The sequence below is a fragment of the Cuculus canorus genome, chromosome 17 (genome assembly GCF_017976375.1).
Source record: "Cuculus canorus isolate bCucCan1 chromosome 17, bCucCan1.pri, whole genome shotgun sequence".
Taxonomy (NCBI): domain Eukaryota; kingdom Metazoa; phylum Chordata; class Aves; order Cuculiformes; family Cuculidae; genus Cuculus; species Cuculus canorus.
The window spans coordinates 8,467,991-8,490,971 of NC_071417.1; the positions used below are offsets into that span (position 1 = coordinate 8,467,991).

Here is a 22,981-nt window from a genome sequence, read left to right on the forward strand (position 1 = left end):
AAGGAAGACGGACTAAGAATTTAGTGCAGTCCTCAGACAGTGCAGAGGGGAGAAAGGTGTTTTTCCCGGGTCAGCAAATGCCCATTAACATCTGCATCACCAGCAGCAGCTCAGGTGGAAGGCAGAGTAGCTCTAGTGACAGTACAGAGCGGAGTCCTCTGTGTCAAGGATGTGTTTAGTCCTGGGATGGGGCTTCAGCTGCAGGGACATGGTGCATTTGCTGATGCCTCTCGAAGGAAGGAGAGTTATTTGTCCCTCCACAGCTCTGCAGAATGGAGTACTTTGGAGAAAAATTGCAGTGCTAAGAATAGGTGTTGACTTCTGTATGGTCAGTAAAGCAATTCAGTCCTGGCAGAAATGACATCCAGTTTGATGGCCCCACTAGCCAGAGCCCCTAAAGTATCCCTTCCCGTCCCATTTCATCCCATCCAACCCCATCCCATCACTTGGTGTGTACTTCTTTTGCACGGAGCTGCTCTTCTACGAGGTTAACACTGAGCAAGGGCCGCACGCGACTCAGCAGCTGCCACCACGGCCAGTGCCGGACCATCTGGAAGACCACCAGGTTCTTCTGGATGCAGCGGACAGCAAGGCGCTGGATCTGTAGGGAGACAAGACTGGCAGTCACTCTCACCTAGACACCAATAAGCCAGCCATGAAGGACCAGGCTGGGGCACCAGGCTGGAGAGAGATGAGGTGGAGGAGATCTGCATTGCAGGGGATGTCAGTGCATCACCTTATGGCTGACTACAGAGCAGGTCGCTCCAAAGGAGCAGCGATTTGGAATCTCTGGGTCATATCACAGCAACACTGAGCCCCTGCAGCAGCCTGAACCCATGCTTTGGTGGGCACTAGGCTATCCGTGACCCACAGGATGGATACCTTCAACCTCTTGAACTTCTGACGGCTGAGGAAGCCCTTGCAGGCAGCCTGGAGAAGGATCATCTTCTGGGCTACCAGCTTGTCACGCTGCTTCTCCAGTCTGGAGATGACCCCTGGCTTCAAGAAAACCTGGTAGCAAGCAACAAAGGTTACAAATCCTCAGGATGGGGTCTGAAACCTGTTCACAGACAGCAGGACTCTTTTCTGGCTAATACTCAGCAGTCTCCCCCAAGGGAGGAAAAGGCTGGAAGAGGACTCCAGCCTCCCCCAGGACCTGAAACACCAGGCTGGAAGAGGACTCCAGCCCTAACTGGCCAAATCCACGATGCACCTGTTTGCCCCATGCCATGCAGGCACCTGAGGTGGCCCCAAAACTGACCTCCCTGAGGGTACTCATGGGACAGCAAGAGGGAGCTGTGTCCAAGCTCCATCCCATCATTAAGCCCAGCAGCAGGGTGGCTGCGCGTCCAGGAGAGCACCTTCCTTTCACCCCTCCATCGCTGGAATGGAGTGTACGGGACTGCCCAGGTCCCCCTGACTCCCCAGTGATGGGCTGCTGGGCGCCCTTTGGGGTCACACTGTGCACACGCTGGCATTTGTTCCCGATCCCTGACTCCTCCATAGGCACCAACCGTCAGAAGAAGCTGCAAGTCCTCAAAGCTCACCCCTTGGACCACTGCTCATTTCCCACCTCCTGCATGGACAGCAGGGCTGCCTCTGCCAGAAACAGCATTTCTGACAGTATACCCCCCTTCCCCCTCAGATAACAACAAAGATGCCAGTTTACAATAGGAAAAACAAAATTAACCGCATCGTTTTCTTTAACTGAACTCATCAGAATGCCTCATAAACGATACAGATTTGCTGATGCCATCGAATTCAGGCCAGTATCGATCTCTCAGGGTAAGACATCTCTCGGTCATTGCCTGGCAAAGCTCTCGGGACATGGGGCCAATCACTCCTGAATATTGTGCCTCATTTGCATAATACAGCTTTCATAAAAACTGAATTACACTTGTGAAGCCGGTGGCATACTTAAAGAGCTGCGTTTTAAAGATGCCAAATTGAATCAAAGGACAATTCCAAGGAAACTCACTTCCTTGAGATAATGCTATGATTGCTCCACCACCTATTTGATTGTCTCATTAATGTCTGTATTAACTTCACAAGCCAGCGAGTTTTAGAAGCTAGGACAAAATCAATGCTCAAAGCGATGACAAAACTAACTCCTCTATAACAAGATGTGACTGGAGTTGCTCTTGCGCTATTGATTAAGTATAAGGGTTTCATAGTAGAGATAATTGCAAACTGCTCTGTGCAGGATAAAAGAAAGTTATTTTGCTCCTCAGAACTGTTTCACGAGTTCTTTATACGCTCTGAGAGCTGAAGGCAAGCATGCATGCAAAATGCATTTTCCTTTGTGATTGTCATGTTTAAGTTCAAATGCTGTTGCTGCGACAGCTCTCGCAGCTGCCTGGCTGCGCAGTGTTAACCCCAGCCCACCAAAACCATGAGCTGCCCAAGCCCCACGAGACATCAAAGGTAATTAGGAGCTTCAGTGCCATGAGGGGCCAGATTTCAACAATTAGGCACACAGTTTAGGCAGGGTAACAATTTCAAATGTGAATTAGGAGCCTTCTGCTTAGGTTTTCATCGAGGCTTGGTTTCTCAGCCCACCTGGGTGCCACGGAGAGCAGTGGAGGAGAGGTTTCCTTGCCAGTTTGGGAAGATTTGGGCAGCTTGCAGTGCCCAGCACAAGGCTGGCTGGGCCCTTACCCACCCAGAGCAAGAGGGAAGCAGAGACCAGAGCCATCATACCTGGCTACGTCCTATGGCAACACTCTTCTTCTCCAGATCCAGTGCCTGGAAGAGCTCCTCTATAGCCTGTGGAGAAGGAGCACACCACAGAGAAACACTTACACTCTGGTACAAGCATGCTGAAATGGGGCACAGGGAGCCCCAGTCCTTTTGAGATACAGTAAGGGTGCATCCAGCTTACATATACCAATCAGGGTTCCATCCAGCTGTGCCTTCCCTTCCTTCTCCCCATGCAAAACCACACCTGCTCAGCTTGAGAGCAGCCTCCAAAACTGCTGCACTGTCCCCAGTTTTTGGTGCAAGAAGGGCTTTCTGCACCAGAGGCTTTCAGCAGGATGGGGAGCGGAGAACTGTAGCAGTATGTAAGGTATCCCCCCTTTTGCTGCCATCCCTGATCTGGAAGGACCCCAGTGCATGGGTAGTTGCTAAAGGAAGGTGCTCAGGGAAAGGGAAGAGCTCATCGCAGTGCCATCCAGCCAGGGTCCAACTGCACTGCTCAGCTGCAACCTCCAGTGCTCCTCTCCTGCCCAGCTTGCTCAACGGTGGAGCTGAAAGCAGAGGGAGAGGCACCAACACCCCTGTTGAGCCCACCGGCGCAGAGCCAAGCCCTCACAGGGAGGCAAGCAGATTAGTCCTGAGCCATAAAAAAATCCTGAACTCAATTACGCTGAGTTTTGACCAACACAGAAATGTAACCACCAGCAATACCATGCATTTCTGCAAGGCAGCAAACATTATCAGGATGGATGGGTGATTTGAAAATCCCAAAACTACACAAACTGTAACAAAAATTCCCGGCTAATACTTCACTTTATACAATATCCTTCAGATGCCTCGCGCATCTGCTCCGCCAAGGACAAACCCAAATACTTCGGCACAGTTCTGGGAGAACATTGCTGACGTAGAAATGCTCCCCTAGCCCTTGCCACCCGCTGTGCTTGCGCTGGGGCGAGGCAGGGAGGGGGCATGTGAACGCATGGAAGTATGTGCCACAGTGTATGAAATTGTGCTGGAGTAAAGCTCCTGCAGTGCTGCTGGGACTGGAGCACGGGGCTGTGAAGGACCATCCCATCCCACAGCATCCCATTGCATCCCATCGCATCCACAACAGCAGGGCCAGCGCAAGCACAGGGTCGGTTGTTTCTGCACCATCACCCTCACTACCAACAAGCGTCTCTTGTGCTCCGGTGCCCGAGTTAACGCAGCATTCTCCAGCTAACAAAACCGCATGGCATCAAGCTCCGGGGAAGATGGGATTTTTCAAATCCCCTGCTTACACACTGCTGACGAGGCACCCTCTGGCTCCTGACAGCATTTAATAACAATATTGACCTGTACTGACTGTCAAACTTGCCTTATTAAATCCTAAGGTCTTAACTGAATTTGCACATGCTGGCTGGCAGTTTGCACAACAGAGCATGTGCCCACGTTTAATTCATCTCTTCTCGGCTCTTCCCAGCTCTCCATGCTTCTTGGCTCACTTATAGCCTGTTCCAGGGGCAGGAGTTCTCCCCTTTTGCTACAAATTTATTATGAAACAATTAAAACTGGCAAATCTCTGCCTTTATTCCTGAAGTTCTTTCATTTTCAGTCTTCGTGGGGCGAGGTGAGGAACCACTCTGGGCTCCTGCTTTGCAGGTATCTGAAAGTAGGTGATGCCCAGTTCATTTGGAACCTCCCCGTACTCTCTTAGGACCCTGACAACGCTGCCTGCCTTGTCCTCAGCCAGATGGTTTTAGGGGAGCTGGTGTGAAGGATGGGGCATCGCCAGGCCAGGCCAGAGCAATGCACAGATCCTGCCCTCCTGTTTGTGTCCTACCTTTCAAAACTTAGACACAAACAAAGACTTACCAGGCATGCAGCCAGAGCACTGGAGGATCGAGATATAACCCTCAGCAAGCAGGATTTTTAAAGCCATTTCCCCTTGAGTATTAAAAAGTAACAGTAAGAGGAGTCATTTCCAGGCTGTTTTCTCCAAGTCCTCTCCACGGTGCAATAATGTTGGCAAATGCAGCCCACGCCAGGCATGTTTACTGCCTCTGCACAAACAGTCCTTGGGGAGAAACACCAGGATGAAGAACAGAGCTTGGCTGCCCTGCCAGGAACAGCCACACTGGTTGCTGGAGGTCCCACATCACTCCGTGCTCAGGCTCATGCGGGAAGGGTGAAGAGAGACAGGATGCAAATCCACCCCCTGCAACACAGCGCTGCATGAGACTGCAGTCCTACTGCCAGGTCACTCCTGGTCATTGCTAGGAATCTCCTACGGCCCGGAGCCCTAACTCCCAGGCTGACCCTGCAGATTCCCAAACCCAATTTCCATCCCTTGGCAGCACTACAAACGCCGGTGTGCCAGCCTGAGCCTTACTGAACCTGTCTTTTCTCCTTCATCCCTAGTTCCCAAGGGCAGCATCGTGTTTAATTAAACCTCGGACCTGCACTGACAACCCTGCTACCAAAGCTTTTCAGCAGATGTGTGCTCCAACCCATGGTGAGTCCTGCAGCAACAGAGCAAAGGAACATCACCCACGGCTGTCGGCAAACACTGGAGCTCAGCAGCCCCCAGATCTGTGGGCGAGGACCCTACAACTGTAAAAGGACAACATCAGCAACACCGTGCACCTGAGTGAGGCAGAGACTGGAAAGCATCTCCTGTTCCAGGGCAGAGAGGTGCTGGCCATGATCCAGCTTGTCTGGAGAGAGTACAGCCAGTCACATGCAGGATACAGGCAATGCCAGTGCTGGAGCTGCCTGCAGGTAGCTCCAAGAATTGCTCCTCATTGCAAAGGAAGCCCTGACCATGCTGGGAAGGGCTGGAAGAACTCCACCACCAGCAGAGCCCTGTGTGAGGCTTTGAACCCTCGCTCTCCAGGCCAACCCTGGACATACCTTGCTCTCATCCGGCACCTCGTAGGCTGAGGTGTACTTCTTCATGACGTCAGGAGCCAGGACCTGGAAGCGCCTTCGGAACTGGGTAAGGAGCAGGCGATCTGCATACCCTGTGGGCAGATAAACATTTCTGGTGGGGGCTGCTGTGAAGGATGGCATGTCCTGCACACAGCATAAGGTATTGCAGGTGGTGGGGACCAAGAGGGTTGCCCTTAGCATAACGAAACCCCTGCAGCAAGGGCAGGGTGGGGAAGCAGTGGAGATGCACTGATGTTCAGACACCATCTCAGAGCTTTGTGTCATGCAGAAGGTGCTTGAGCTCTCCTGCGTGGGCCCCTCTCTGCCTGTCGTGGATGGTGACCGAGGTCAGTGTAGGTCTAGCCTGATGCATGGATGCTCCAAGGAGGACATGGAGGAACCCCACCAAGCTGCAGCCACCATGCTCAGGCTTTGCCACCCCGCAGCAAAACAGGCTGCAGGCCGGAGAGGGGCTCGGAACCCCTGCAAAAAACAGCAATAAGAACTTAGAGGCTTTCTGCAGCAGGGATGACAAGATGTAGATGATGAGCAAAGCGTGGAAGGGCTGAGTCGCCAGCAGGACAGCATTGGCAGGAGGAACTGGCACGGCACATGGAAGTGGTGCAGGGTTGGGCGTACCAATGCGGTGGAGACGCAGGGCATCCAGGAGCTGGTTCCCTTCCAGCTGGGCTCGCAGGGCCGGCACATTCAGCCACAGGGCTGTGTCGGGTGGTGCAGGGGGCCGAGGGTCCACCCCATCCATCTCTGTTCCCGGGAGGAGACAGTGGACAAAGTGCAGCTGGGACCGTCGGAGAAGGTTCATGAGCGCATCCTGCCAGGCAAACAGAGGTCAGGGGGGATGAAGAGAGGCAGCATGTGGTGATTCTGGGAAACACTCCCTGTTCATCCACTGCAGGGTGTCTGAGCAGGTACAGGAGTTATCCTCAGAGCCCTCAAAGCCCAGGTGCATGTTAGGAACAACAGCTTTGGTCAAAGGGGAGCCTGAGGTGCAGATCACAGATGCTGAGCAGGACCCTTTCTCCTAATGACCCACATTTCCACTCAACGGGCTACAAATCTTTCTCATGGTTGGGGTTCGCTGTGCGGCCATTTGCCAGAGATGGCCAGGACCGCAAAGTGGGATGGTCAAGGAGTCTACGGAGCCTGAGCCTCATCTCCCCAGGAGAGTTTAGGCACCTATTTACAGCGAAGATTAGCAGGAGCTTGGCACGTGCCCGGCATGAAGGGCTAGTCTCCACATCTGAGTGCTTAAGAGGATTAAGCAGCAGCACAGCAAGGTGCATGTGTAATCTGCTTTATGGTTTGTTTGCCTGGGATACTTTCCCTGAGCGATAGTGATGCTGGGGTGGCTTGTGGCCATCTGTGACCAGAGCAGCATCTTTGCCAAGAGCCCTGTAGGACGCAGAGCCACACCACTGCCCTCCAGCTCTGCAGCACAGGAGGTGTCTGTCGAGGGGTGCAGGACTCCCTGCTAAGAAGTGTGTCGAAGGCAGGATCTCAGTGTGGGTTCAGGATAAAAAAAGCGGCAGCACCCTGTCCTACAGCCACAGGTCTCGATGCCAGCACTCACCGCCTGCAGTTTGAGCTGAGCACACACTGATCTCTTCTTCACAGCTGCGAAGCTGCTTGCAAAGGTCTTCCTCACACAGCCGTTGCGGTGCAGGACTGCCTGGGAACGTCCCTCCAGCCCCGTCACGGCACGGCAGGCCAGCGGCACCCGCGAGCGTGGCAACACCAGCTCCTTCACGGTATCTCTGTCAAGGTGAGGAATGAGTGGTGGTGGCAGCACCAGGAAACCTCTGCTTCCCAACCCCTTCAACAAGGATGCAGTGCCTGGCACCCCAAATTCAGCATTGGTGCTGCTGCAGAGCACTCAAACATAGAGCAGAGCAGAATGACCCCACACACCCCCTGTTCCTCTCTGGTTTGGGCACCAAACTGTTCACTGCTGTTAAAACCTCCCTGAATTGAAGTGTGAAACAAAATGAACTGGGAGTGTTTGAGCAGAGAGTTAAAATCACCCCATGTGCGTAGATACCTGCAGCAGCTCAATTACATTTCAATTCCAATTCAGTGTACAAGCTTCCTCAAAATGGTGAGGAAAACCTAGGCGGTTGCTGCACAAAAAGATGTCCTCGGCTGGTGATGTCTTACAGCCCAAATCCATGCCAGATGCCCAACCCCATGGCACTGCAGAGCTGAGGACATCATGGGGTCTCAGTGATGCTCCCTCTCTTCCACGCCCACAGGAGAGCCCTCACTGAAACATCAGCATCCTGGATCTGCTGACTCAAAGAACGCAGACAGCTTTGATGGAAAGCTGTTCGCCGCAGCATTATTCACCAGCTCACTCTGTAGCGTCTACTGCAATCACAACGTGTACATCTGGCTGTCAGTCAGCCTGGGGGCTTGATGGCTGTAAGTCAAATGGTTTGACATCTGCTCCCCCAACCTTAACTGAGCTCTCAAGATTCCCACAAAGCTGGGTTGAAAGCTGTGGGATTTTTCTGGCTTCCTTGCAATTATCCCCCCAGGCAGAGATGGACTTGGGCAGTGCAACACCAGTGTTGGCAGGTAGCTCAGGCTGCCTCAAAGATGGGATCTGCTGGATTTTCCATCCCCTCCTTGTCCACCCAAAGCTGGATCAGCTCCATTCCCTGGGGTGTGCATTGGGCACAGGCAGGGAGCCCTCACAGCCAGAGCCAAGACTGATCTTGGCCAGGCTGTGGGTCTCTCCTCCTCACTGGGATGTCTCTCAACTCTCTGCTTTCTCCATCACGAAGCACCCCTTGGAGCTGGGACAGGTTTGCTATCTCCAGCCCCAGTTGAAGCAACACAACTTATGATGGGAGCTATCCCGAACCACTCTCATGGACATGGATATGACCACCAGCACCGTGGCAGATCAGCCTCACAGCACCCCCTCGTACTTACACCTTGGACCGCTGCAGCACCTGGATGGCGTTCTGTGCCGAGAGGTTGAGCTTGGCTTTGCTGACCCAACCTGTGAGGTCGTAGCGCACGGGGTCTGTGCCCAGCTGGTGGAAGATTTCAAAGTGCAGCGCCTGCTCACACCTGCGCATGTAGACATCCCCTGCACCAACATCCCAGAATCACCGGGAGAAGAAAAGCCCGAGAAGATATTTAATTTGCTGCATAGTTTCTTCTTTCAAAGTTAAATGGTGATGCCAAAGATAGGCAGTTGAGCTGATCCACACTTACCCTCCTGATCAGGTTCCTTCGTGGTGAAGTAGGAGCACAGACGGTCAAAGGCAGCACCATCCCCGGAGCCTGGGATCAGTACCTCCTCATCCAGGATCCAGAGCAGCCCCCTGCGATCAGCCCCTGGGCTGCCGGGCAGCGTCTGTGGCTGCCAAAGGGAGATGGCCTTTGGTGACAGGGAAGGAGGGCTACGAACAGCCAGCTCTAGCCACAGCCACACCAGCCTCCTCCCACCCTTCTCCCCACCACCTCTGCGTGCCCTGCCCCAGACCAGGGTCAGGAAACCTTCCTGGCTTCATCCAGCTCTTGACATTACTCCTGAGACCTCTGCAGTCACTAACTGATCCTGGAAAGGCCAGTGATCCCAGTTCTGCAGCCAGGCTGCGAGGGTTGCCCATGTTTCAGGACTTGAGTAAGAAGGATGATTGTATTTTAAGAAGCCAAAAAGGCCTTGGTTGATGCTATGAGAATCCCAGGGTGTTCTGTGCAAAAGACCATGGGGTCCCACTCTGCCTCTGAAATCCTCACTCTCCTGAGCACAAGGGTGCTTCAAGCACAGCCAGAGCAACCAACTCCCACCACGGCTATAGGGACAGGTTACCTGTGAGGAACCCAGGTCAATGATGGACAGCGTGGCCAGTGGTGAGCGCTCTGGAAGATCAAAAGACACCTCAACATTTTCCTGGAAAACATTATTTAAAAGCTTGCTTCAGTCATGGTCTGGCATCTGAAAGGCAAGAGGAGATCGGTTTGCACAGAACACGAGGAGGATGGTGAGGGCCTTCCTCCTACTCAGCTTTGCGGGGATCCGGCTCTAGCAGAGCAGCCACCAGAGACGCCTCTGCTGTGACACAGAGGCACAGCCACCTCTGCCCCCGCAGGCAGGGCTGTCGGTACCACCACCCCCGCCAGGCTTCTGCAGAGCTCTGTAGATGTCAGACAAGCTGCATAAATCACGGGTGTGATAATAACTGAAGATTTCATGAGAAAGCACCAAGAAAGCAATCCATTATTTAATTTGCAGCTTGCAGGCACTGTTTCCCTCCCTCAGCTGAGATCTTCTGGCTGTGAACCCCTGGCTGAGGGGCTCGTCCATCATCCACGGCTCCAGCATCCCATCCTGACACCCACATGCTGTGCCCTGGAGCATGGGATGCCCCCGGGAATGGAGGAAAAAGCACGGCTTGCTCTTGCTAGCGTGTGACCGGGGATGTTCAGCAGGAGCCATAGCTTTAATGTCTCTCCATGGTAACATGGTGAGATCTTGCTCAGGAATTCAAGTTTGCAGCCTGAACGTGCAAGTGGAAAGGAAAGCAGCAGCGCGGCCTGAGTTTCATCCTTCCAAAGGCGTGTGCCACCGTCACACACATGCATGACCCAGTTCTGCAATAAATGGGTCACTGGGGCTCGGGCTCACAAGCGCAGTCCTGTGGCTGATGGGGAAATGTCTTGCACAGGGGCAGCCATCCTGAGCTAACAACAAAGCCAAGACAAGGAGAGCCTGCTGAGCCCGCTGCCTTTTCAAGCTCAGCCAGTAACTGTGACATTCCTCACTCCTGAAGAGCCCATTTATACTCACCTGGTGCAAGTGATGCATGGGACTTCATCTATTTTCCAAGGACTAAAGGTACTAAAGTAATTTCTGCAAGCCTAGTAAGCTCACCTCTGCTTGTAGACTTTTAAGCAGCTTATTTCTGCAATAGTTTATCATTTTCCTTCTTATTTTCTGTTATTGTGCCAGAGGGAAAACTTGACTGCACAACACAGGGGTGCAAAGCCTCCAGCTTTTGTTCCAGGCTTGAGCTGGAACAAGCTGGCCCAAAGAGATGCCCAGACAGCCTGGCGTCTCTGGCACATTGGAAATACCCAAGAGGATCCATGACTGGGACAGAGGGGGGATAAGAGACCCAGCTCAAGGCTACTGCTCCATGTAAATACCTCATTTCTGCAACAGTCCCCTTATTAAAGCTACTGGATGTGTTATTCTGTCACACCACAGCACAGGGACCCATCAGGTCAAGGGCAATGCTGTCCCCAGGTGCTGGGAATCTGCTTCCCGGGATGCTGCTCCCAGCCCTCGCTCCTCACCTCTCTGTACCTCTCCATTTCCAAAACAAAGGTTTTCTCATAGAAGAGAGCCTGCAGACGCTCATGCACGTAGTTGTGGCAGAGCTCTTCAAAAGTTGCCGCTCGCTCAGCCCGCTGGTGCCGCGGGTTGTGAAACCCAGGAGTGTCCACCACTGCGATGGAGGCCATGGAGAGGTGCTGGGAGGAGAAAGACCTGGAGAAAAAGCCACACACACCAGGTTTTACTCACAGATGCACCTCAGCTCTCCCTTCAGAGGTGACACTGCCTTCTATTCGCAATGTGCACCACGTAGCAGTGACCAGCCCTGCATTTCCCATCTCCCACTCTCTCAGTGCCTCCTGTCAGGGAGCACCCACACCTCCTAACACGGTTCCTTCCTTGTCCCTTTTTCTTCATCCATTTCTTGATCAACTCAAGCTTAGCATCTCCTCCAAGCCTGGATGGAGATGCACGGAATGGGCTGCTCCAAACTGGCCTAACAAACATTAACGGTGGGGCGAGCTGATATGCTGCCTTTCCCATGTTTGGCCATAGTTCTGGCACCCTAATTATTAGAAGTACTACATCTTCATCCAAATGTATTAAGTTCAGTCGATGAGTTAATTTGAAAAGCAGCTAAACTGATATCTAAGGCCAACACTGAGGACAACGGGAGCATCCAAAGCCCCAGCGGCCGCACCGTCCCCTGCCACCTGCTACCTGCAGCATTTCTACAGGGAAAGCTGCCAATATTCAGCCCCTGAGGAAATCTCTACCAGGAACCACAGCCTGTAACGTGCGTGGTCTGAGAAGCAGACATCAAGGGGCTTCTTGGGAGAAAGACATGTTGTTTACTTCCTCTAATGTTGCTTGCAGGCGTTTCAGTATTTCAGATAAGGACAGCAGGGGAGTCTGTCCCCGGGAAACCTCTGAGAGAGTTTTTAATGAGCGCTTCTAAAGCAGCCATCGCATTGTGTTGTGTTACCAGCTGTGGTGCTGCCCCTTCTCCATCAGCCCCACCAGCAGGGCAGCTCGCTGCTGCTTCAGTGAGTTGAAAGGAGATGCTATTCTCCCCAGTGGCACCGAAGATGCCAGCAACTCCATGAAAGCACAGGGCTGAATGAAGAAACAGAAGCCTATTTATGAATGGCTTGCAGATTTTGATAGCAGCCCCCTCCTGTAGCCACAGTTGAAGAGATTCAAGTTCACCATCACTATCAACTCACTGAGGAAACGGCATTTTCTTGATGCGTTGAGACTCACCTCTTCACCTGAGTCACTGTTACAATGGTTTAATGGGCTTGAGTGGGCTGATGTGGAAAATAAAGTTGGGCAAAACAAAGCTACCTTTAAAGGGAAGAGGGGACACAAGACGCATCCCAAGCTAATGCTGTTATTTAGAAGAATCAGCAACATTTTGCTCCTCTGTCAGCCCTTTGAGTATCATCAGTAATTCCCTTTTGGAGCTTGGTTGCTAGGAATTACAATAAAAATACTCTGCAGGTTAAACAGCCGCAGGTTAAAGTAAACCCGGAGCAAAAACAAAGAGTATTTTGGGCACCAGCTTTTATATGGATGCTGACTTCAACAAGCTGAGTGGTGCATCAGAACCAAGAAACTGGAACAGTTTGGGGACCTGATCCTTAGCTCACTGTTAAATCATTGCTTTTTTCCTAGTAGATAATTTCAGGTAATATCCAGTGCATAAAAGGGGCTCCAGAAAAGCAAGGGAGGAACTCTTGATCAAGGAAGGCAGGGATAGGATGAGGGGGAAACTGTTTCCAGCTGTAAGAGGGGAGATTGAGATGAGCTCTCAGGAAGAAATGTTTCCTGTGAGGGTGGAGAGGCCCTGGCCCAGGTTGCCCAGAGCAGTGGTGGCTGCCCCATCCCTGGAGGGGTTCAAGGCCAGGTTGGATGGGGTTTGGAGACCCTGATCCAGTGGGAGGTGTCCAGGGGGTGGAACTGGCTGGGCTTTGAGGTCCCTTCATACCCAAACCATTCTGTGATTCTCTGAAGGAGCTATCATGCACAGACACCCCCAGTGCAGCGACCGTCTGCTACCTACCTGTTGATCAGGGAGACAACCGCAGCAAAGAGCTCTTCATAGAGACCCGAAGCCATTCCCTCTACGCATTCCACACCCGTCATCTTCGGCCCTGGCACAAGCAGAGAGAAGGGCAGGCAAAGCCACATCATTTATTTCCAGCCAAGTTCAGCCTACATGGTGCCATGCCGGTACCAGGGATTCCTTCTCTGGCTGGGCAGGATAACCTACCCAGCTCCCAGCCTCTGCCTGCAAGGCACAGCATCATTCTGGTTCCACAAGCAGTGCACATCCACCTGCTTGCCTTGAGCATCTCTAGTGCCCCCTGCCTAATGCGTGCTTAAGAAATAAAATTATTGCTGTGTTTGAGACCAGTTCTCCAAGTTCTTGCCTTGCAGAGGCCCAGCTGTAATTCTCCTGCCAAGGACTTGTTGGGTGTGGAAAGGCTGATGTTGAAGCCAGGAGATATCTCACACACCCTGCATGCTGGATCTGCCTCCGTGAACCAGATCCATCTATTAATTTGGGATTTATAGTGTTTCCGCAGCAGTTTGTCCTTCAGGAGCACAACTCTCCACTCTGTCCAGGTCTCCATGCAGGACGTGGGTGCACACAGCACAACACAGGCACAGATTCATTTGTGGAAACAGAGGAAGGATGCCCACCCCTGCTTTGAGATGGTTTCCCTCCTTTTCTAGGGAGAGCGTTTAGGCTACTTATCTGCCAGGGGCAATATCTGAATTTGCCTGACCTTCATGTGTCCCTAAGGATGGACAGGCAGGGTCAGCTGAGGGCTGCTCCAGGACAGAGCACAGTTAATGATATAATTAATATGAACAAGCTTAAATGAAGTGCACTGTCTGAAAAGGGTGCATTGCCTCTCCCTGCAGCATGCTTCCAGAGCATGGTATTTCCCTGTCACCCATAAATAAAGGAAAAAGGGTTGCAGGACCCTGGTACCTGCTGGAGTCTCCTCCTCCGGGGGTAGCTGGTGGCCTCGAGCTGTAACCTGCACCAGGATTTGCTTCAGGTGATGTTTGAAGACAGCGGTGGTGAGCTCCTCCAGGTCACAGCCCAGCACCTCTGCGGCGTTGCTCGCACATTCAAATTTCATGAACTGTTTCCTGCCAACTGGGGAGGGGGACATGGTGGGCATGAAGGGCTCAGGCAGAGCCAGCCTGAGTGGAGCTGAGCACAGCCTCGATATCTCCGGTTAGCATCCCTACCCACCGCCGTGTACAGCCCCCCAAAATCAAAAGCAAATAAAGCCAAAGTGGACCATCGTTTGCAACACGGGATGAGGAGGCAGGTGAGGTTGCTGTACCAGGGCATCCCAGTTTCCTTCCATCCCCTCAAAACTGCTGGATCAGCCCTTCCCTCGCATCCCTAACAGGCAATTCCAAGTAGGCACTGCCCTTTCTGACCCGATCACAGCAATAACCCTGCATAGCACAGCCTGGAAATGCCCTTTGGGCCAAGAGCTGGCCTGGGCAAAGCAGGCAGGAGCTGTGTCGGTGGACATGGAGAGGGGTTCTGTCCCCCAGCAGCACTTGGACACTTGGCTATAAATTAACCTGCATCAAAAGACCATTTCCACCTTAAAGGCAGGCCTGCTAGGATGAGTTTTAGCACTACCTCGCTGCCCACCTGCATAATATCACCAATTGAATGAAAAAGATTCTTCCTGTTTAAAGACCATCCGCAATCCCTTCTCCTTCAACAACAACTCTTGTATCCCTCTCTAAGTGCCAGACCCGGTCTGGTGGCCGGCCCTCCTCCTGCAGCGTGCCATACGTGGGGCTGCCCTCCCTGCGCCCAGGCTCCTCTTAACAACAGCTGTAAGGATTTTCTCAGCTTTGCAGGTCACTTATCATATTAAAGGCTGGCTGACTCGAGAAAGTTGACAGCTTTGTCCCTCAGGCAATCATTTAGTGTAAGAGGACCTCTTTTTTTTTGGTCAGAAGATAGTTCATATGAATGCTTTTGAACCTATATTCCCCACTATAATGCTCCTTTGGTGCTCAGAGCATCCCATCTCCCCAACAAGACTGAGCAGAGAGGAGTCTTGTTCCAAGGAGATGTTTTGAGGCAATTCAGAGCAAGTCAGGAACCAGGTAGACCTGGAACCTCCCCAGGCGGCTGCTGCCAGAACAGCAGCAATAACATCATGCATGTCAAGAGCTTCAGTGGAGAAAAGCAGCAGATGTGCTTATGGAATTTGATGGGATTATGAACCAATCCCTCAAAATCCTGGATCGCCTTCCTCAGCACCAGGAATGTTTGCTGTCCCTATCAACCCAAGAGCAGCACTTCTCCCAACGCCATCAGCAAACAAAGCTGGCACACATTGTTTACATCCGGCAACAGTGATTCCACCATAATGATTAAAATCAATAGGGATGCAATTGGCATAATAAATCTTTTTACAAATCCTGGACGGGAAGGTGCTGTGGAGGCAGCTGGCCAGTACATGCTGAGGACAGGCAGAAACAGGAGCAGATGAATGAAGTTGCCCAAAGACATCAGGGTAGTGCTGTAAGGTGGCGACTGATGAGGAGCTGGCACAGAGGCTAAAGGCTAAGGTAAGCCCTTATAACAGAGCTGGTAGCTGGTGGCAGGAGAGAGGGTGTGGGATGGAGAGCAGGAGATGGCAGATCCTGGCCAGCCCCATAGGGGACTGGGCCCCCCTGCTCCTGGCCAAGGTGTTGCACAAAGCAGCAAAAAGCTGCTTCCCCAGGGCTGAGATCCAAGAGGCTACTCGACAGCATCCAACAAGAGTCACCCCCCCACACCCCTCTTTGATCTATTCCCGTTATTATTTATTCTGACCAAAGGACTCCAACATCAAAGGCTGTGCTGAAGCAGACCGAGGAATTGCCTCCACAATCTGGGCTTTGATTTATTTTGTTTTCACTTGGGTTTGTATTCGCTGGCTGGACAGAGGCTGATTCCAGTCAGACAGAAGATCTCCGCACACTGCTGCATGCCCTGCCAGCCAGGCTCCTGCAGCCAGCATCCCACACTGCCAGCTCCAGCATCCCACGCTGCCACCTCCAGCATCCCACATTGCCAGCTCCAGCATCCCACGCTGCCACCTCCAGCATCCCACATTGCCAGCTCCAGCATCCCACGCTGCCACCTCCAGCATCCCACACTGCCAGCTCCAGCATCCCATGCTGCCACCTCCAGCATCCCACATTGCCAGCTCCAGCATCCCACGCTGCCACTTCCAGCATCACACACACATCATTTGGTTGGAAAAGACCTTTGAGATCATTGAGTCCAACCGTACCTGTCCACTACTAAACCAGATCCCTGAGCACCTCATCTACCGACCTTTTAAACTCCTCCCAGGGTGGCAATGCCACCATCTCCCTGGCAGCCTCTGCCAGTGCCTGAGAACCTTTTTAGTGAAGAATTTTTTTTCCTGATGCCTAATCTGAACCTGCCCTGGTGCAACTTGAGGCCATTTCCTCTCATCCTTTCACTTGTTACTTGGGAGAAGAGACCAGCATTCACCTCACCACAACCTCCTTTCCAGGAGCTGCAAAGAGTGATGAGGTCTCCCCTCAGCCTCCTTTTCTTTAGGCCAAACAGCCCAAGGTCCCTCAGCCACCTCTCATAACCCTTGTTCTCCAGCCCCTTCCCCAGCTCTATTTCCTTCTCTGGAGACACTGCAGCCCCTCAATGTCCTTCTTTTAGTGAGAAGGCCAAAACTGAACACAGGATTCAAGACTTTGTCAACCTGCCCTTTTTCTTCCACTTATTTTGCCATTAAAACATTTGCACTGCTAATGGGACAAATAAAAAAGCCCATTTGTTCCCTTTTATTACCCCAGGAGGGGACAGGGAGAGAGAGGAGGCTCCTCCTGGCTCGAATGGTTAATTTATTTGCCCTGTACTAAATTCTCGAGTCTATTCTCTGTTGACCCATTGCCTGATGTATGACATATCGAAGCCTATATATAACAAAGAGAAGAGCCGTGTAATAGCCTGATTAAAGAAATCTGCCATTCTGGCTGCATTTCCCTGACTGTTTGTAATAAAGATGTCAGAGAGCTGAACGGATGGTGCCATAACTCGATGCGTGGGGAGACAGCCTGCCCAGACCGGGGGCAGTGGTGGGGATCGTAAAAACCTCCACAAAGGAAAAGCAATGTCAGCAGGAACCAGACCCCAGAGCTTCCCCCAACCCCAACACCCCAACAAGCCTTCAGCAGCAGCCAGGATTCAGCCAGGACTCCACCTATTCCCAGCATTTTCTGCTCCTGCTGTCCCAGCTCTGAACCCCAGACCGTAGTTGGAATATGGAGGAAAACCAGCTCTCATGCTGACCCCTCGACACCCTGCTCACACGGGGCTGAATCTCCCTCCTGCTCCCTTTGCTGCGCATGAGTTGCTCAAAGCACATTTTCCAGCAAACCATCTCATTTTGGAGACCCAAGTGGGAAATCACAAATCTTTGCCCAATTTATGTTCCAAACCAGGATCCCCCTGTCCCAGGGGAGAGGTATAATTCGGTCTAAATCCTCTTGCCTGAGGGAAAGACATCTTAAGGACATCCTCCAGAGGCTTGTGGCTGGATGGTCACTGCACCAAGATCCATCCCCTAGAGACTGTGCCACCCTGGTTTAGGTGTTGCCCATGAAGCCATCAAACTTCATCAAGGCAAAACTACCCCTCTTGAGAGCTGCAACTCAAGAAGCACAGAGAGCCACCACCATACTGAAAATAAACCGTGCAAAATCAACTGTGCTTCTCTCTACAGTAAGAAAACCCACGTGCCAAAGAGCAAAAGGCTATAACAGAGTGAGAGACAGAAAAATTGGCAAGATGGAGAGGCCAGCTCTAATGCAATCCTTTCCAAGAATCATTTTGATGAATGATGTTGGAAAGCAGAGGAACTGTTCCCGGCAGGAGCGAGGTGTCTGCCACGCACTACCAGCACAGACCTACAGCAAAACCTGTGATTTAACTGCACCCAAAGTCGCTGTCGGGGCAGCAGCCCCAGGACAGCTGCTCTGCAAAGAGACAGCAAAGATAAAGCAGAGGCAGGGACTCCCTGTGCTGGGTCCTGCTCTGCCCTGTTCACCTCCAAAGTTAGCACGGCTGTTGCAGCCGGTGCCTGGGAACACACAAGCGGTTCTAGGCACCACGGACAAAGCAACAGTCACTGAGCTCTCCTTGTAAAGCTGTGTCCTCTACAGTCTACAGAATGTCAGGGAAAGGAGGAGCTGGAGCAGGCTCCCCACACACAGACGGATCTCTGGGCAAACTGCAAAGCAGGTACCTGAGAGCATCGCAAAGTGGAGTCACTGGGAGAGGAATGATCAGCATACGGCTTCGTGATGTTTCTTTATGCATTAACTGCCTGACCCCCTCTCCCAGTTGCAACCCACGCCCTGGTGGCAGCAGCACCACAGCTCCATCCCACCCACTGCGCTGCAGCCACCGGCACATCTTCCCCTCCGCAACAGTGACCACCCCAGGGACAGATTTATTTGTGACGGAAGGGAAACTCTGGTGCAGTGCTAATTATGGATACACTCTTCCCTCCTCCTTTTAGCAACAAGCGGCAATAAAAAATTAGGGTAAACCTGAGCATTGAGCTTGGATGGAAATAAGAACAAAGTGTCATTTCCACATCAATTAAGAAAAGGTCACTACATCTCAGAGGCTGTAAAAAGGAGCAATAATGCAGGTTTAAAGCTTTTTTCTCATCTCTGCTGGGAAAGTAATAAGTCAGCAGCGTCCACTCTTGATTGACATCTACACTCAGGATGCTGCATAATTAATGCCAATCAGATCCTGCCAGGTGCTCTTCCTCTTAGGTTTTGATGGATATCCCCATTATTGTACTTGGCTAAAAGGCTTGCAGCACTTCTGGAAACTTTTCCTTTCACAAAGCTAAAAGGGTGTTCATGGGGTTTCATCCCTGCTTCTCCTGCCAGCCCCATCTCCCTGCAGACCCTGGGGAGAGACAGCAGGGCACTGTACACCCCAGGCTCAGCCCCTCCTTCTGCTCCAGCTCTGGACCCACCCAGGCCTGTCTTACAAATTGCTCAGATGCCTCTCTTTTCTGTGTTTGAAACAGAGATGCTCATTCTTCTGCATCCTGAGGGCACAATGCTGCAGTGGTGGGGCTGTGCAGGACACAGCCTTGGTCACTGCAGCCTGCAGCTGCTGGAAGCTCAAGCATTGACTCCTTGCTGCTTGCTGGGGGTGTCCCCTACTAGACCCCCAGATCCCTTCTAGCTGCCTGGGCACTCCCACCCCTCCACCACCCACTCTGCTGTTGCAGGGGACCAGCCCCATCCCTGCAGCTGATGGGTGAGGGTAGTGGATGCAGGATGCTGTCCTGATGCTGCCGGTCTTAGCAGGGTTTAGGGATGCTTGGAGCTTTCCTTGCCTGAGCAGCAGCTCCAGCCCCCTCTCCTGCAGTTCTGCTCTTTGGGCTTTTCTCCATTTAAGTGGTTGAGGCTGGTGTTTTTGCAGAAGCCTCTGCTTGGTGCTCTGTGGGGTCCAGAAGACGCCCTGCTTGGCTCCCATCCACAGCACACGCACGCCCGCAGCTCCAGGAGGACTTTAGCGACTCGGAGCTACTGGAAACCCAGTCGCCTCTATTGAAGATGCGTGGTGGGAAGCCCGCAGAAAGCTATGCTTTATTTTTATTACAGTCAGCAAAACGGACAGCTTGAGAGCGAGCTGAATGCTGACCCCCAGCTGCGCCCGAAACTTCCTTCCCGGTTAAAGAGGCAATGAATAAATGGAAATATGTAATATTCTGCAGCCCACAAAAGGAACTGGAAGCACTTAGGTGAATGGGTACCTAGGATGCCCTGCTGGCCTCCGGCTGTCAGGCTGCTTTCTCACAAAAAGAGCTGCTCTAACACGTTTCAAAGGCAATGGGAAATGCTGACACTGGGATGAAGCAGGCTTTTGAAATTCAACCTTTTCTTCTCCAAGTTTTTCTAGCTGCAAATGTATTTTCCACTCTCATCCAGAGATGGGCAGTGCAATTCCCTCCTGCTTTGTTTCCGGGCAAACTGAATTTGTGACAAGATGATAGGCATCAGCAGAAGAGAAAAAAAGGTGCATTTAACCTGCACTGGGGTACAGCAGCCGGAGCAGGGCGCGTGGAGGGGCCACTGTCAGGGGAAGGCAGTGGCGGAGGCTGCGACAGCGACTGCAGTGCCTGCCTGCTCTCCTGAATGCCAGGGAAAAAACAGTGATGAGGCTCCCTTTGGTGAGATTTCAAGGAGAGGATTCTGAATATACAACTTCAAAGTGCATGAAAGGGGAAGGGAAGAGATGGCTATCAGGAGACAGGTTTAACCGCATTAAAAGAGTCATCACCCCCACTGAGACTTTTGCTCCATCCAGCTTTGATCCATTTTTTATCCATATTTCCTTTCATTTCTCCCCTTTTGTTGATGCACGATGGGGGAATCAATACCAGAATGAGTGATGCTGAGACATGTTCTGGTTGTTAATCCCATACCTGAGTCTGCTCTGAAGCCACAAGCCCTGCCTGGGGCCTCTATCAACATTCCTAGTCATGCTGAAATAATTCAAAGAATCACAGAATAATTTTGGTTTGAAAAGACCTTTAAGATCATTGAGTCCAACCATTAGTCCAGACCTGCCAAGTCCACCACCAGACCATGACCCCACTCTACCCGTCTTTTAAACCCCTCCAGGGATGGTGACTCAACCACCTCCCTGGGCAGCCTCTTCCGATGCTTGACAACCCATTCTGTAAAGAAATTCCTCCTAATATCCAACCTTAACTTCCCCTGGGGCATCTTGAGGCCATTTCCCCTTGTAGTGTCTCTGGCTACGAGCGAGAAGAGACCAACTTCCACCTCACTACAACCTCCCCCTAGATAGTTTTAGACAGTGGACTCCCCTCAGCCTCCTCTTCTCCAGGCTAAACAGTCCCAGGTCCCTCAGCTGCTCCTCATAAAGCTTGGGCTCTAAACCCTAATTACAACAAGATTTGTCAAGTATAGCACTCGATTCACTTCTAGGCTGACTTGCAGGGTGCCTGTGACAGAAAGTTCAGCGCGTTTCAGCAAACCAAACTAGTTCACCCAGCAAACCCTCCGGGGCCAACAGAGTAACCGTCCCTCCATCCACTTTTGAGCTGGTCACTGTTAAAATGAGATGCGTCTCTACCATCTGCTCTCCTGCAAACTTTTGAAGCAGAAGGACTTTCATTCTTTTGCCAAGAGCCTTATCACACCCTGCAGCCTGAGACAGCAAGTTCATCGTTTTAAAAGTTGGAAGGGCATTAGGGGAAATGGCAATGGAGAAAGAAAGAGAACACCAGAAAGGAGAAAGAGAACTCACTGTAAGTTCTGACAGCATTCATCCTTTTAAAATAATTAATAAATGATTAATTGCATAAATTACCATAAGATGTGTTATGACATGTTGCAGAGACATTTATAAATGTCTATGGCTTAGTTTATAGCAGCCTTTATGCAGCCTTCATAAAGTGAAGTGTGTAAATCAATGTGGCTGTCTCTAAAATGGGTTAGAGCACACCTTAAAATAATTTATGAGGAATAAAGCAATTTCTATGTGCCTGTATTAACAAAGTCTTTATAAATACAATCTTCATCCAGACTCATCCTATTATAATTCAGTTACTGTATTGGGCACTCAAGAGATGATGGAATTATTGCTCCCTGAGGTCGTCCCTTTGCAGTGTCATTGGGGACGAAGTGCCAGCAAATGAGTTACCTACCCGTGTACTTCCCAAAGAGCAGGTACAAGGTGGCGCCTTGCAGCCACTGTCTTGTCTACCCATGGCTGGCAGAACAGATCCACTCCAGAAGCCTCCGCAGGGCAGGATGGCAGCACACAGCATCACTCAGCTCCCCCATGGGCAGCAAAGAGCTCAGAGCGACCACCCATGCAAAGCCTCTGGGCGAGCACCACTCCTGAATGCTTCTTGATGTGCAGCGCACCCAAGCACCAAAAATCTCTAGGACATGCTTTCTCACCCTCCTGAAAGCATCAGCACTGAGAGGAGGTATAAGGAAAGGAAAGGCAGAAGATTTTCTTACCTTTACAGGCGCCAGCAGCTCCCAGGTGGTAGATGCCAGCTAAGATGCGCCAGACAGCCGCCTGCTCCTCTGCCGTGATGCCCAGCGTGCCCATGGCAGCCCGGAGCTGAGTGAATGCCACCGAGGCTTTCTGCTTCTCCTCGGGCTGGAAAGAGATGGAAGGGGAAACATCGCTGCCTCTGTTGGAGAATCCTGGACTTCGACTATAGGGGGATATAGGGATATACTCAGAGGGAACCAAGTTGGACAGGAGTGTTGATCTTCTTGAGGGCAGGAAGGGTCTACAGAGGGATCCAGATAGGCTGGACTGTTGGACCGAGGCCAATTGCATGAGACTCAACAAGACCAAGTGCCGAGTCCTGCACTCGGGTCACAACAACCCTGTGCAGAGCTCCAGGCTTGGGGAAGAGCGGCTGGGAAGTCGTCCGGCAGACTAGGACCTTGGGTTGTTGGTCAACAGCGACTGAACATGAGCCAGCAGTGGCCCAGGTGGCCAAGAAGGCCACCAGCATCCTGGCTTGCAGAAGGAGGATCAAACCCCATCTCTAAACCCAAATTTGCTGCTGCATCAGCAGGATGAGGACCCGTGGTACCTCACTGTGCCCTCCACAAGAGCTGCTGCTCAAGCAGCCGATTCCTTTGGCCACCAGACCACAGCAGGAGCTCCTTGATGAAGATCAAATATTGAATTCATCAATAGATGATGTAACTGCGTATTGCTGTGATTCATTCCAGCACTTTGTCTCACAGGCAATCTGCCCAATCTTTGCAAACAGCTCTGACTAATAAGGAGATGGTGCTGGAAAGCAAATGCAATACTTCTATCCCCTAAAAATCACATTCTGGGCTCTCCAAGAAGATGCTTGCCCCCACCACCCAGGACCTGCTGCCACAGGGAAACATCAGGGATTGTTGGCCCTGGAGCAGCAGGCTCTGTCCTTGGGG

General features: G+C 51.8%; 1 protein-coding gene across 1 annotated transcript in view; it reads right to left on the reverse strand.

The window, feature by feature from the left end:
* Window positions 1-22,981, reverse strand: part of MYO18B (myosin XVIIIB) — a 75,158-nt gene that overhangs the window by 41,655 nt on the left and 10,522 nt on the right. Inside the window, 13 exon segments of the mRNA XM_054082683.1 lie at window positions 458-601; window positions 883-1,011; window positions 2,701-2,766; window positions 5,590-5,699; window positions 6,247-6,439; window positions 7,199-7,382; window positions 8,563-8,722; window positions 8,851-8,998; window positions 9,452-9,532; window positions 10,939-11,131; window positions 12,984-13,074; window positions 13,923-14,093; window positions 22,037-22,181. Coding sequence (XP_053938658.1) covers window positions 458-601; window positions 883-1,011; window positions 2,701-2,766; window positions 5,590-5,699; window positions 6,247-6,439; window positions 7,199-7,382; window positions 8,563-8,722; window positions 8,851-8,998; window positions 9,452-9,532; window positions 10,939-11,131; window positions 12,984-13,074; window positions 13,923-14,093; window positions 22,037-22,181 — 1,815 coding nt within the window.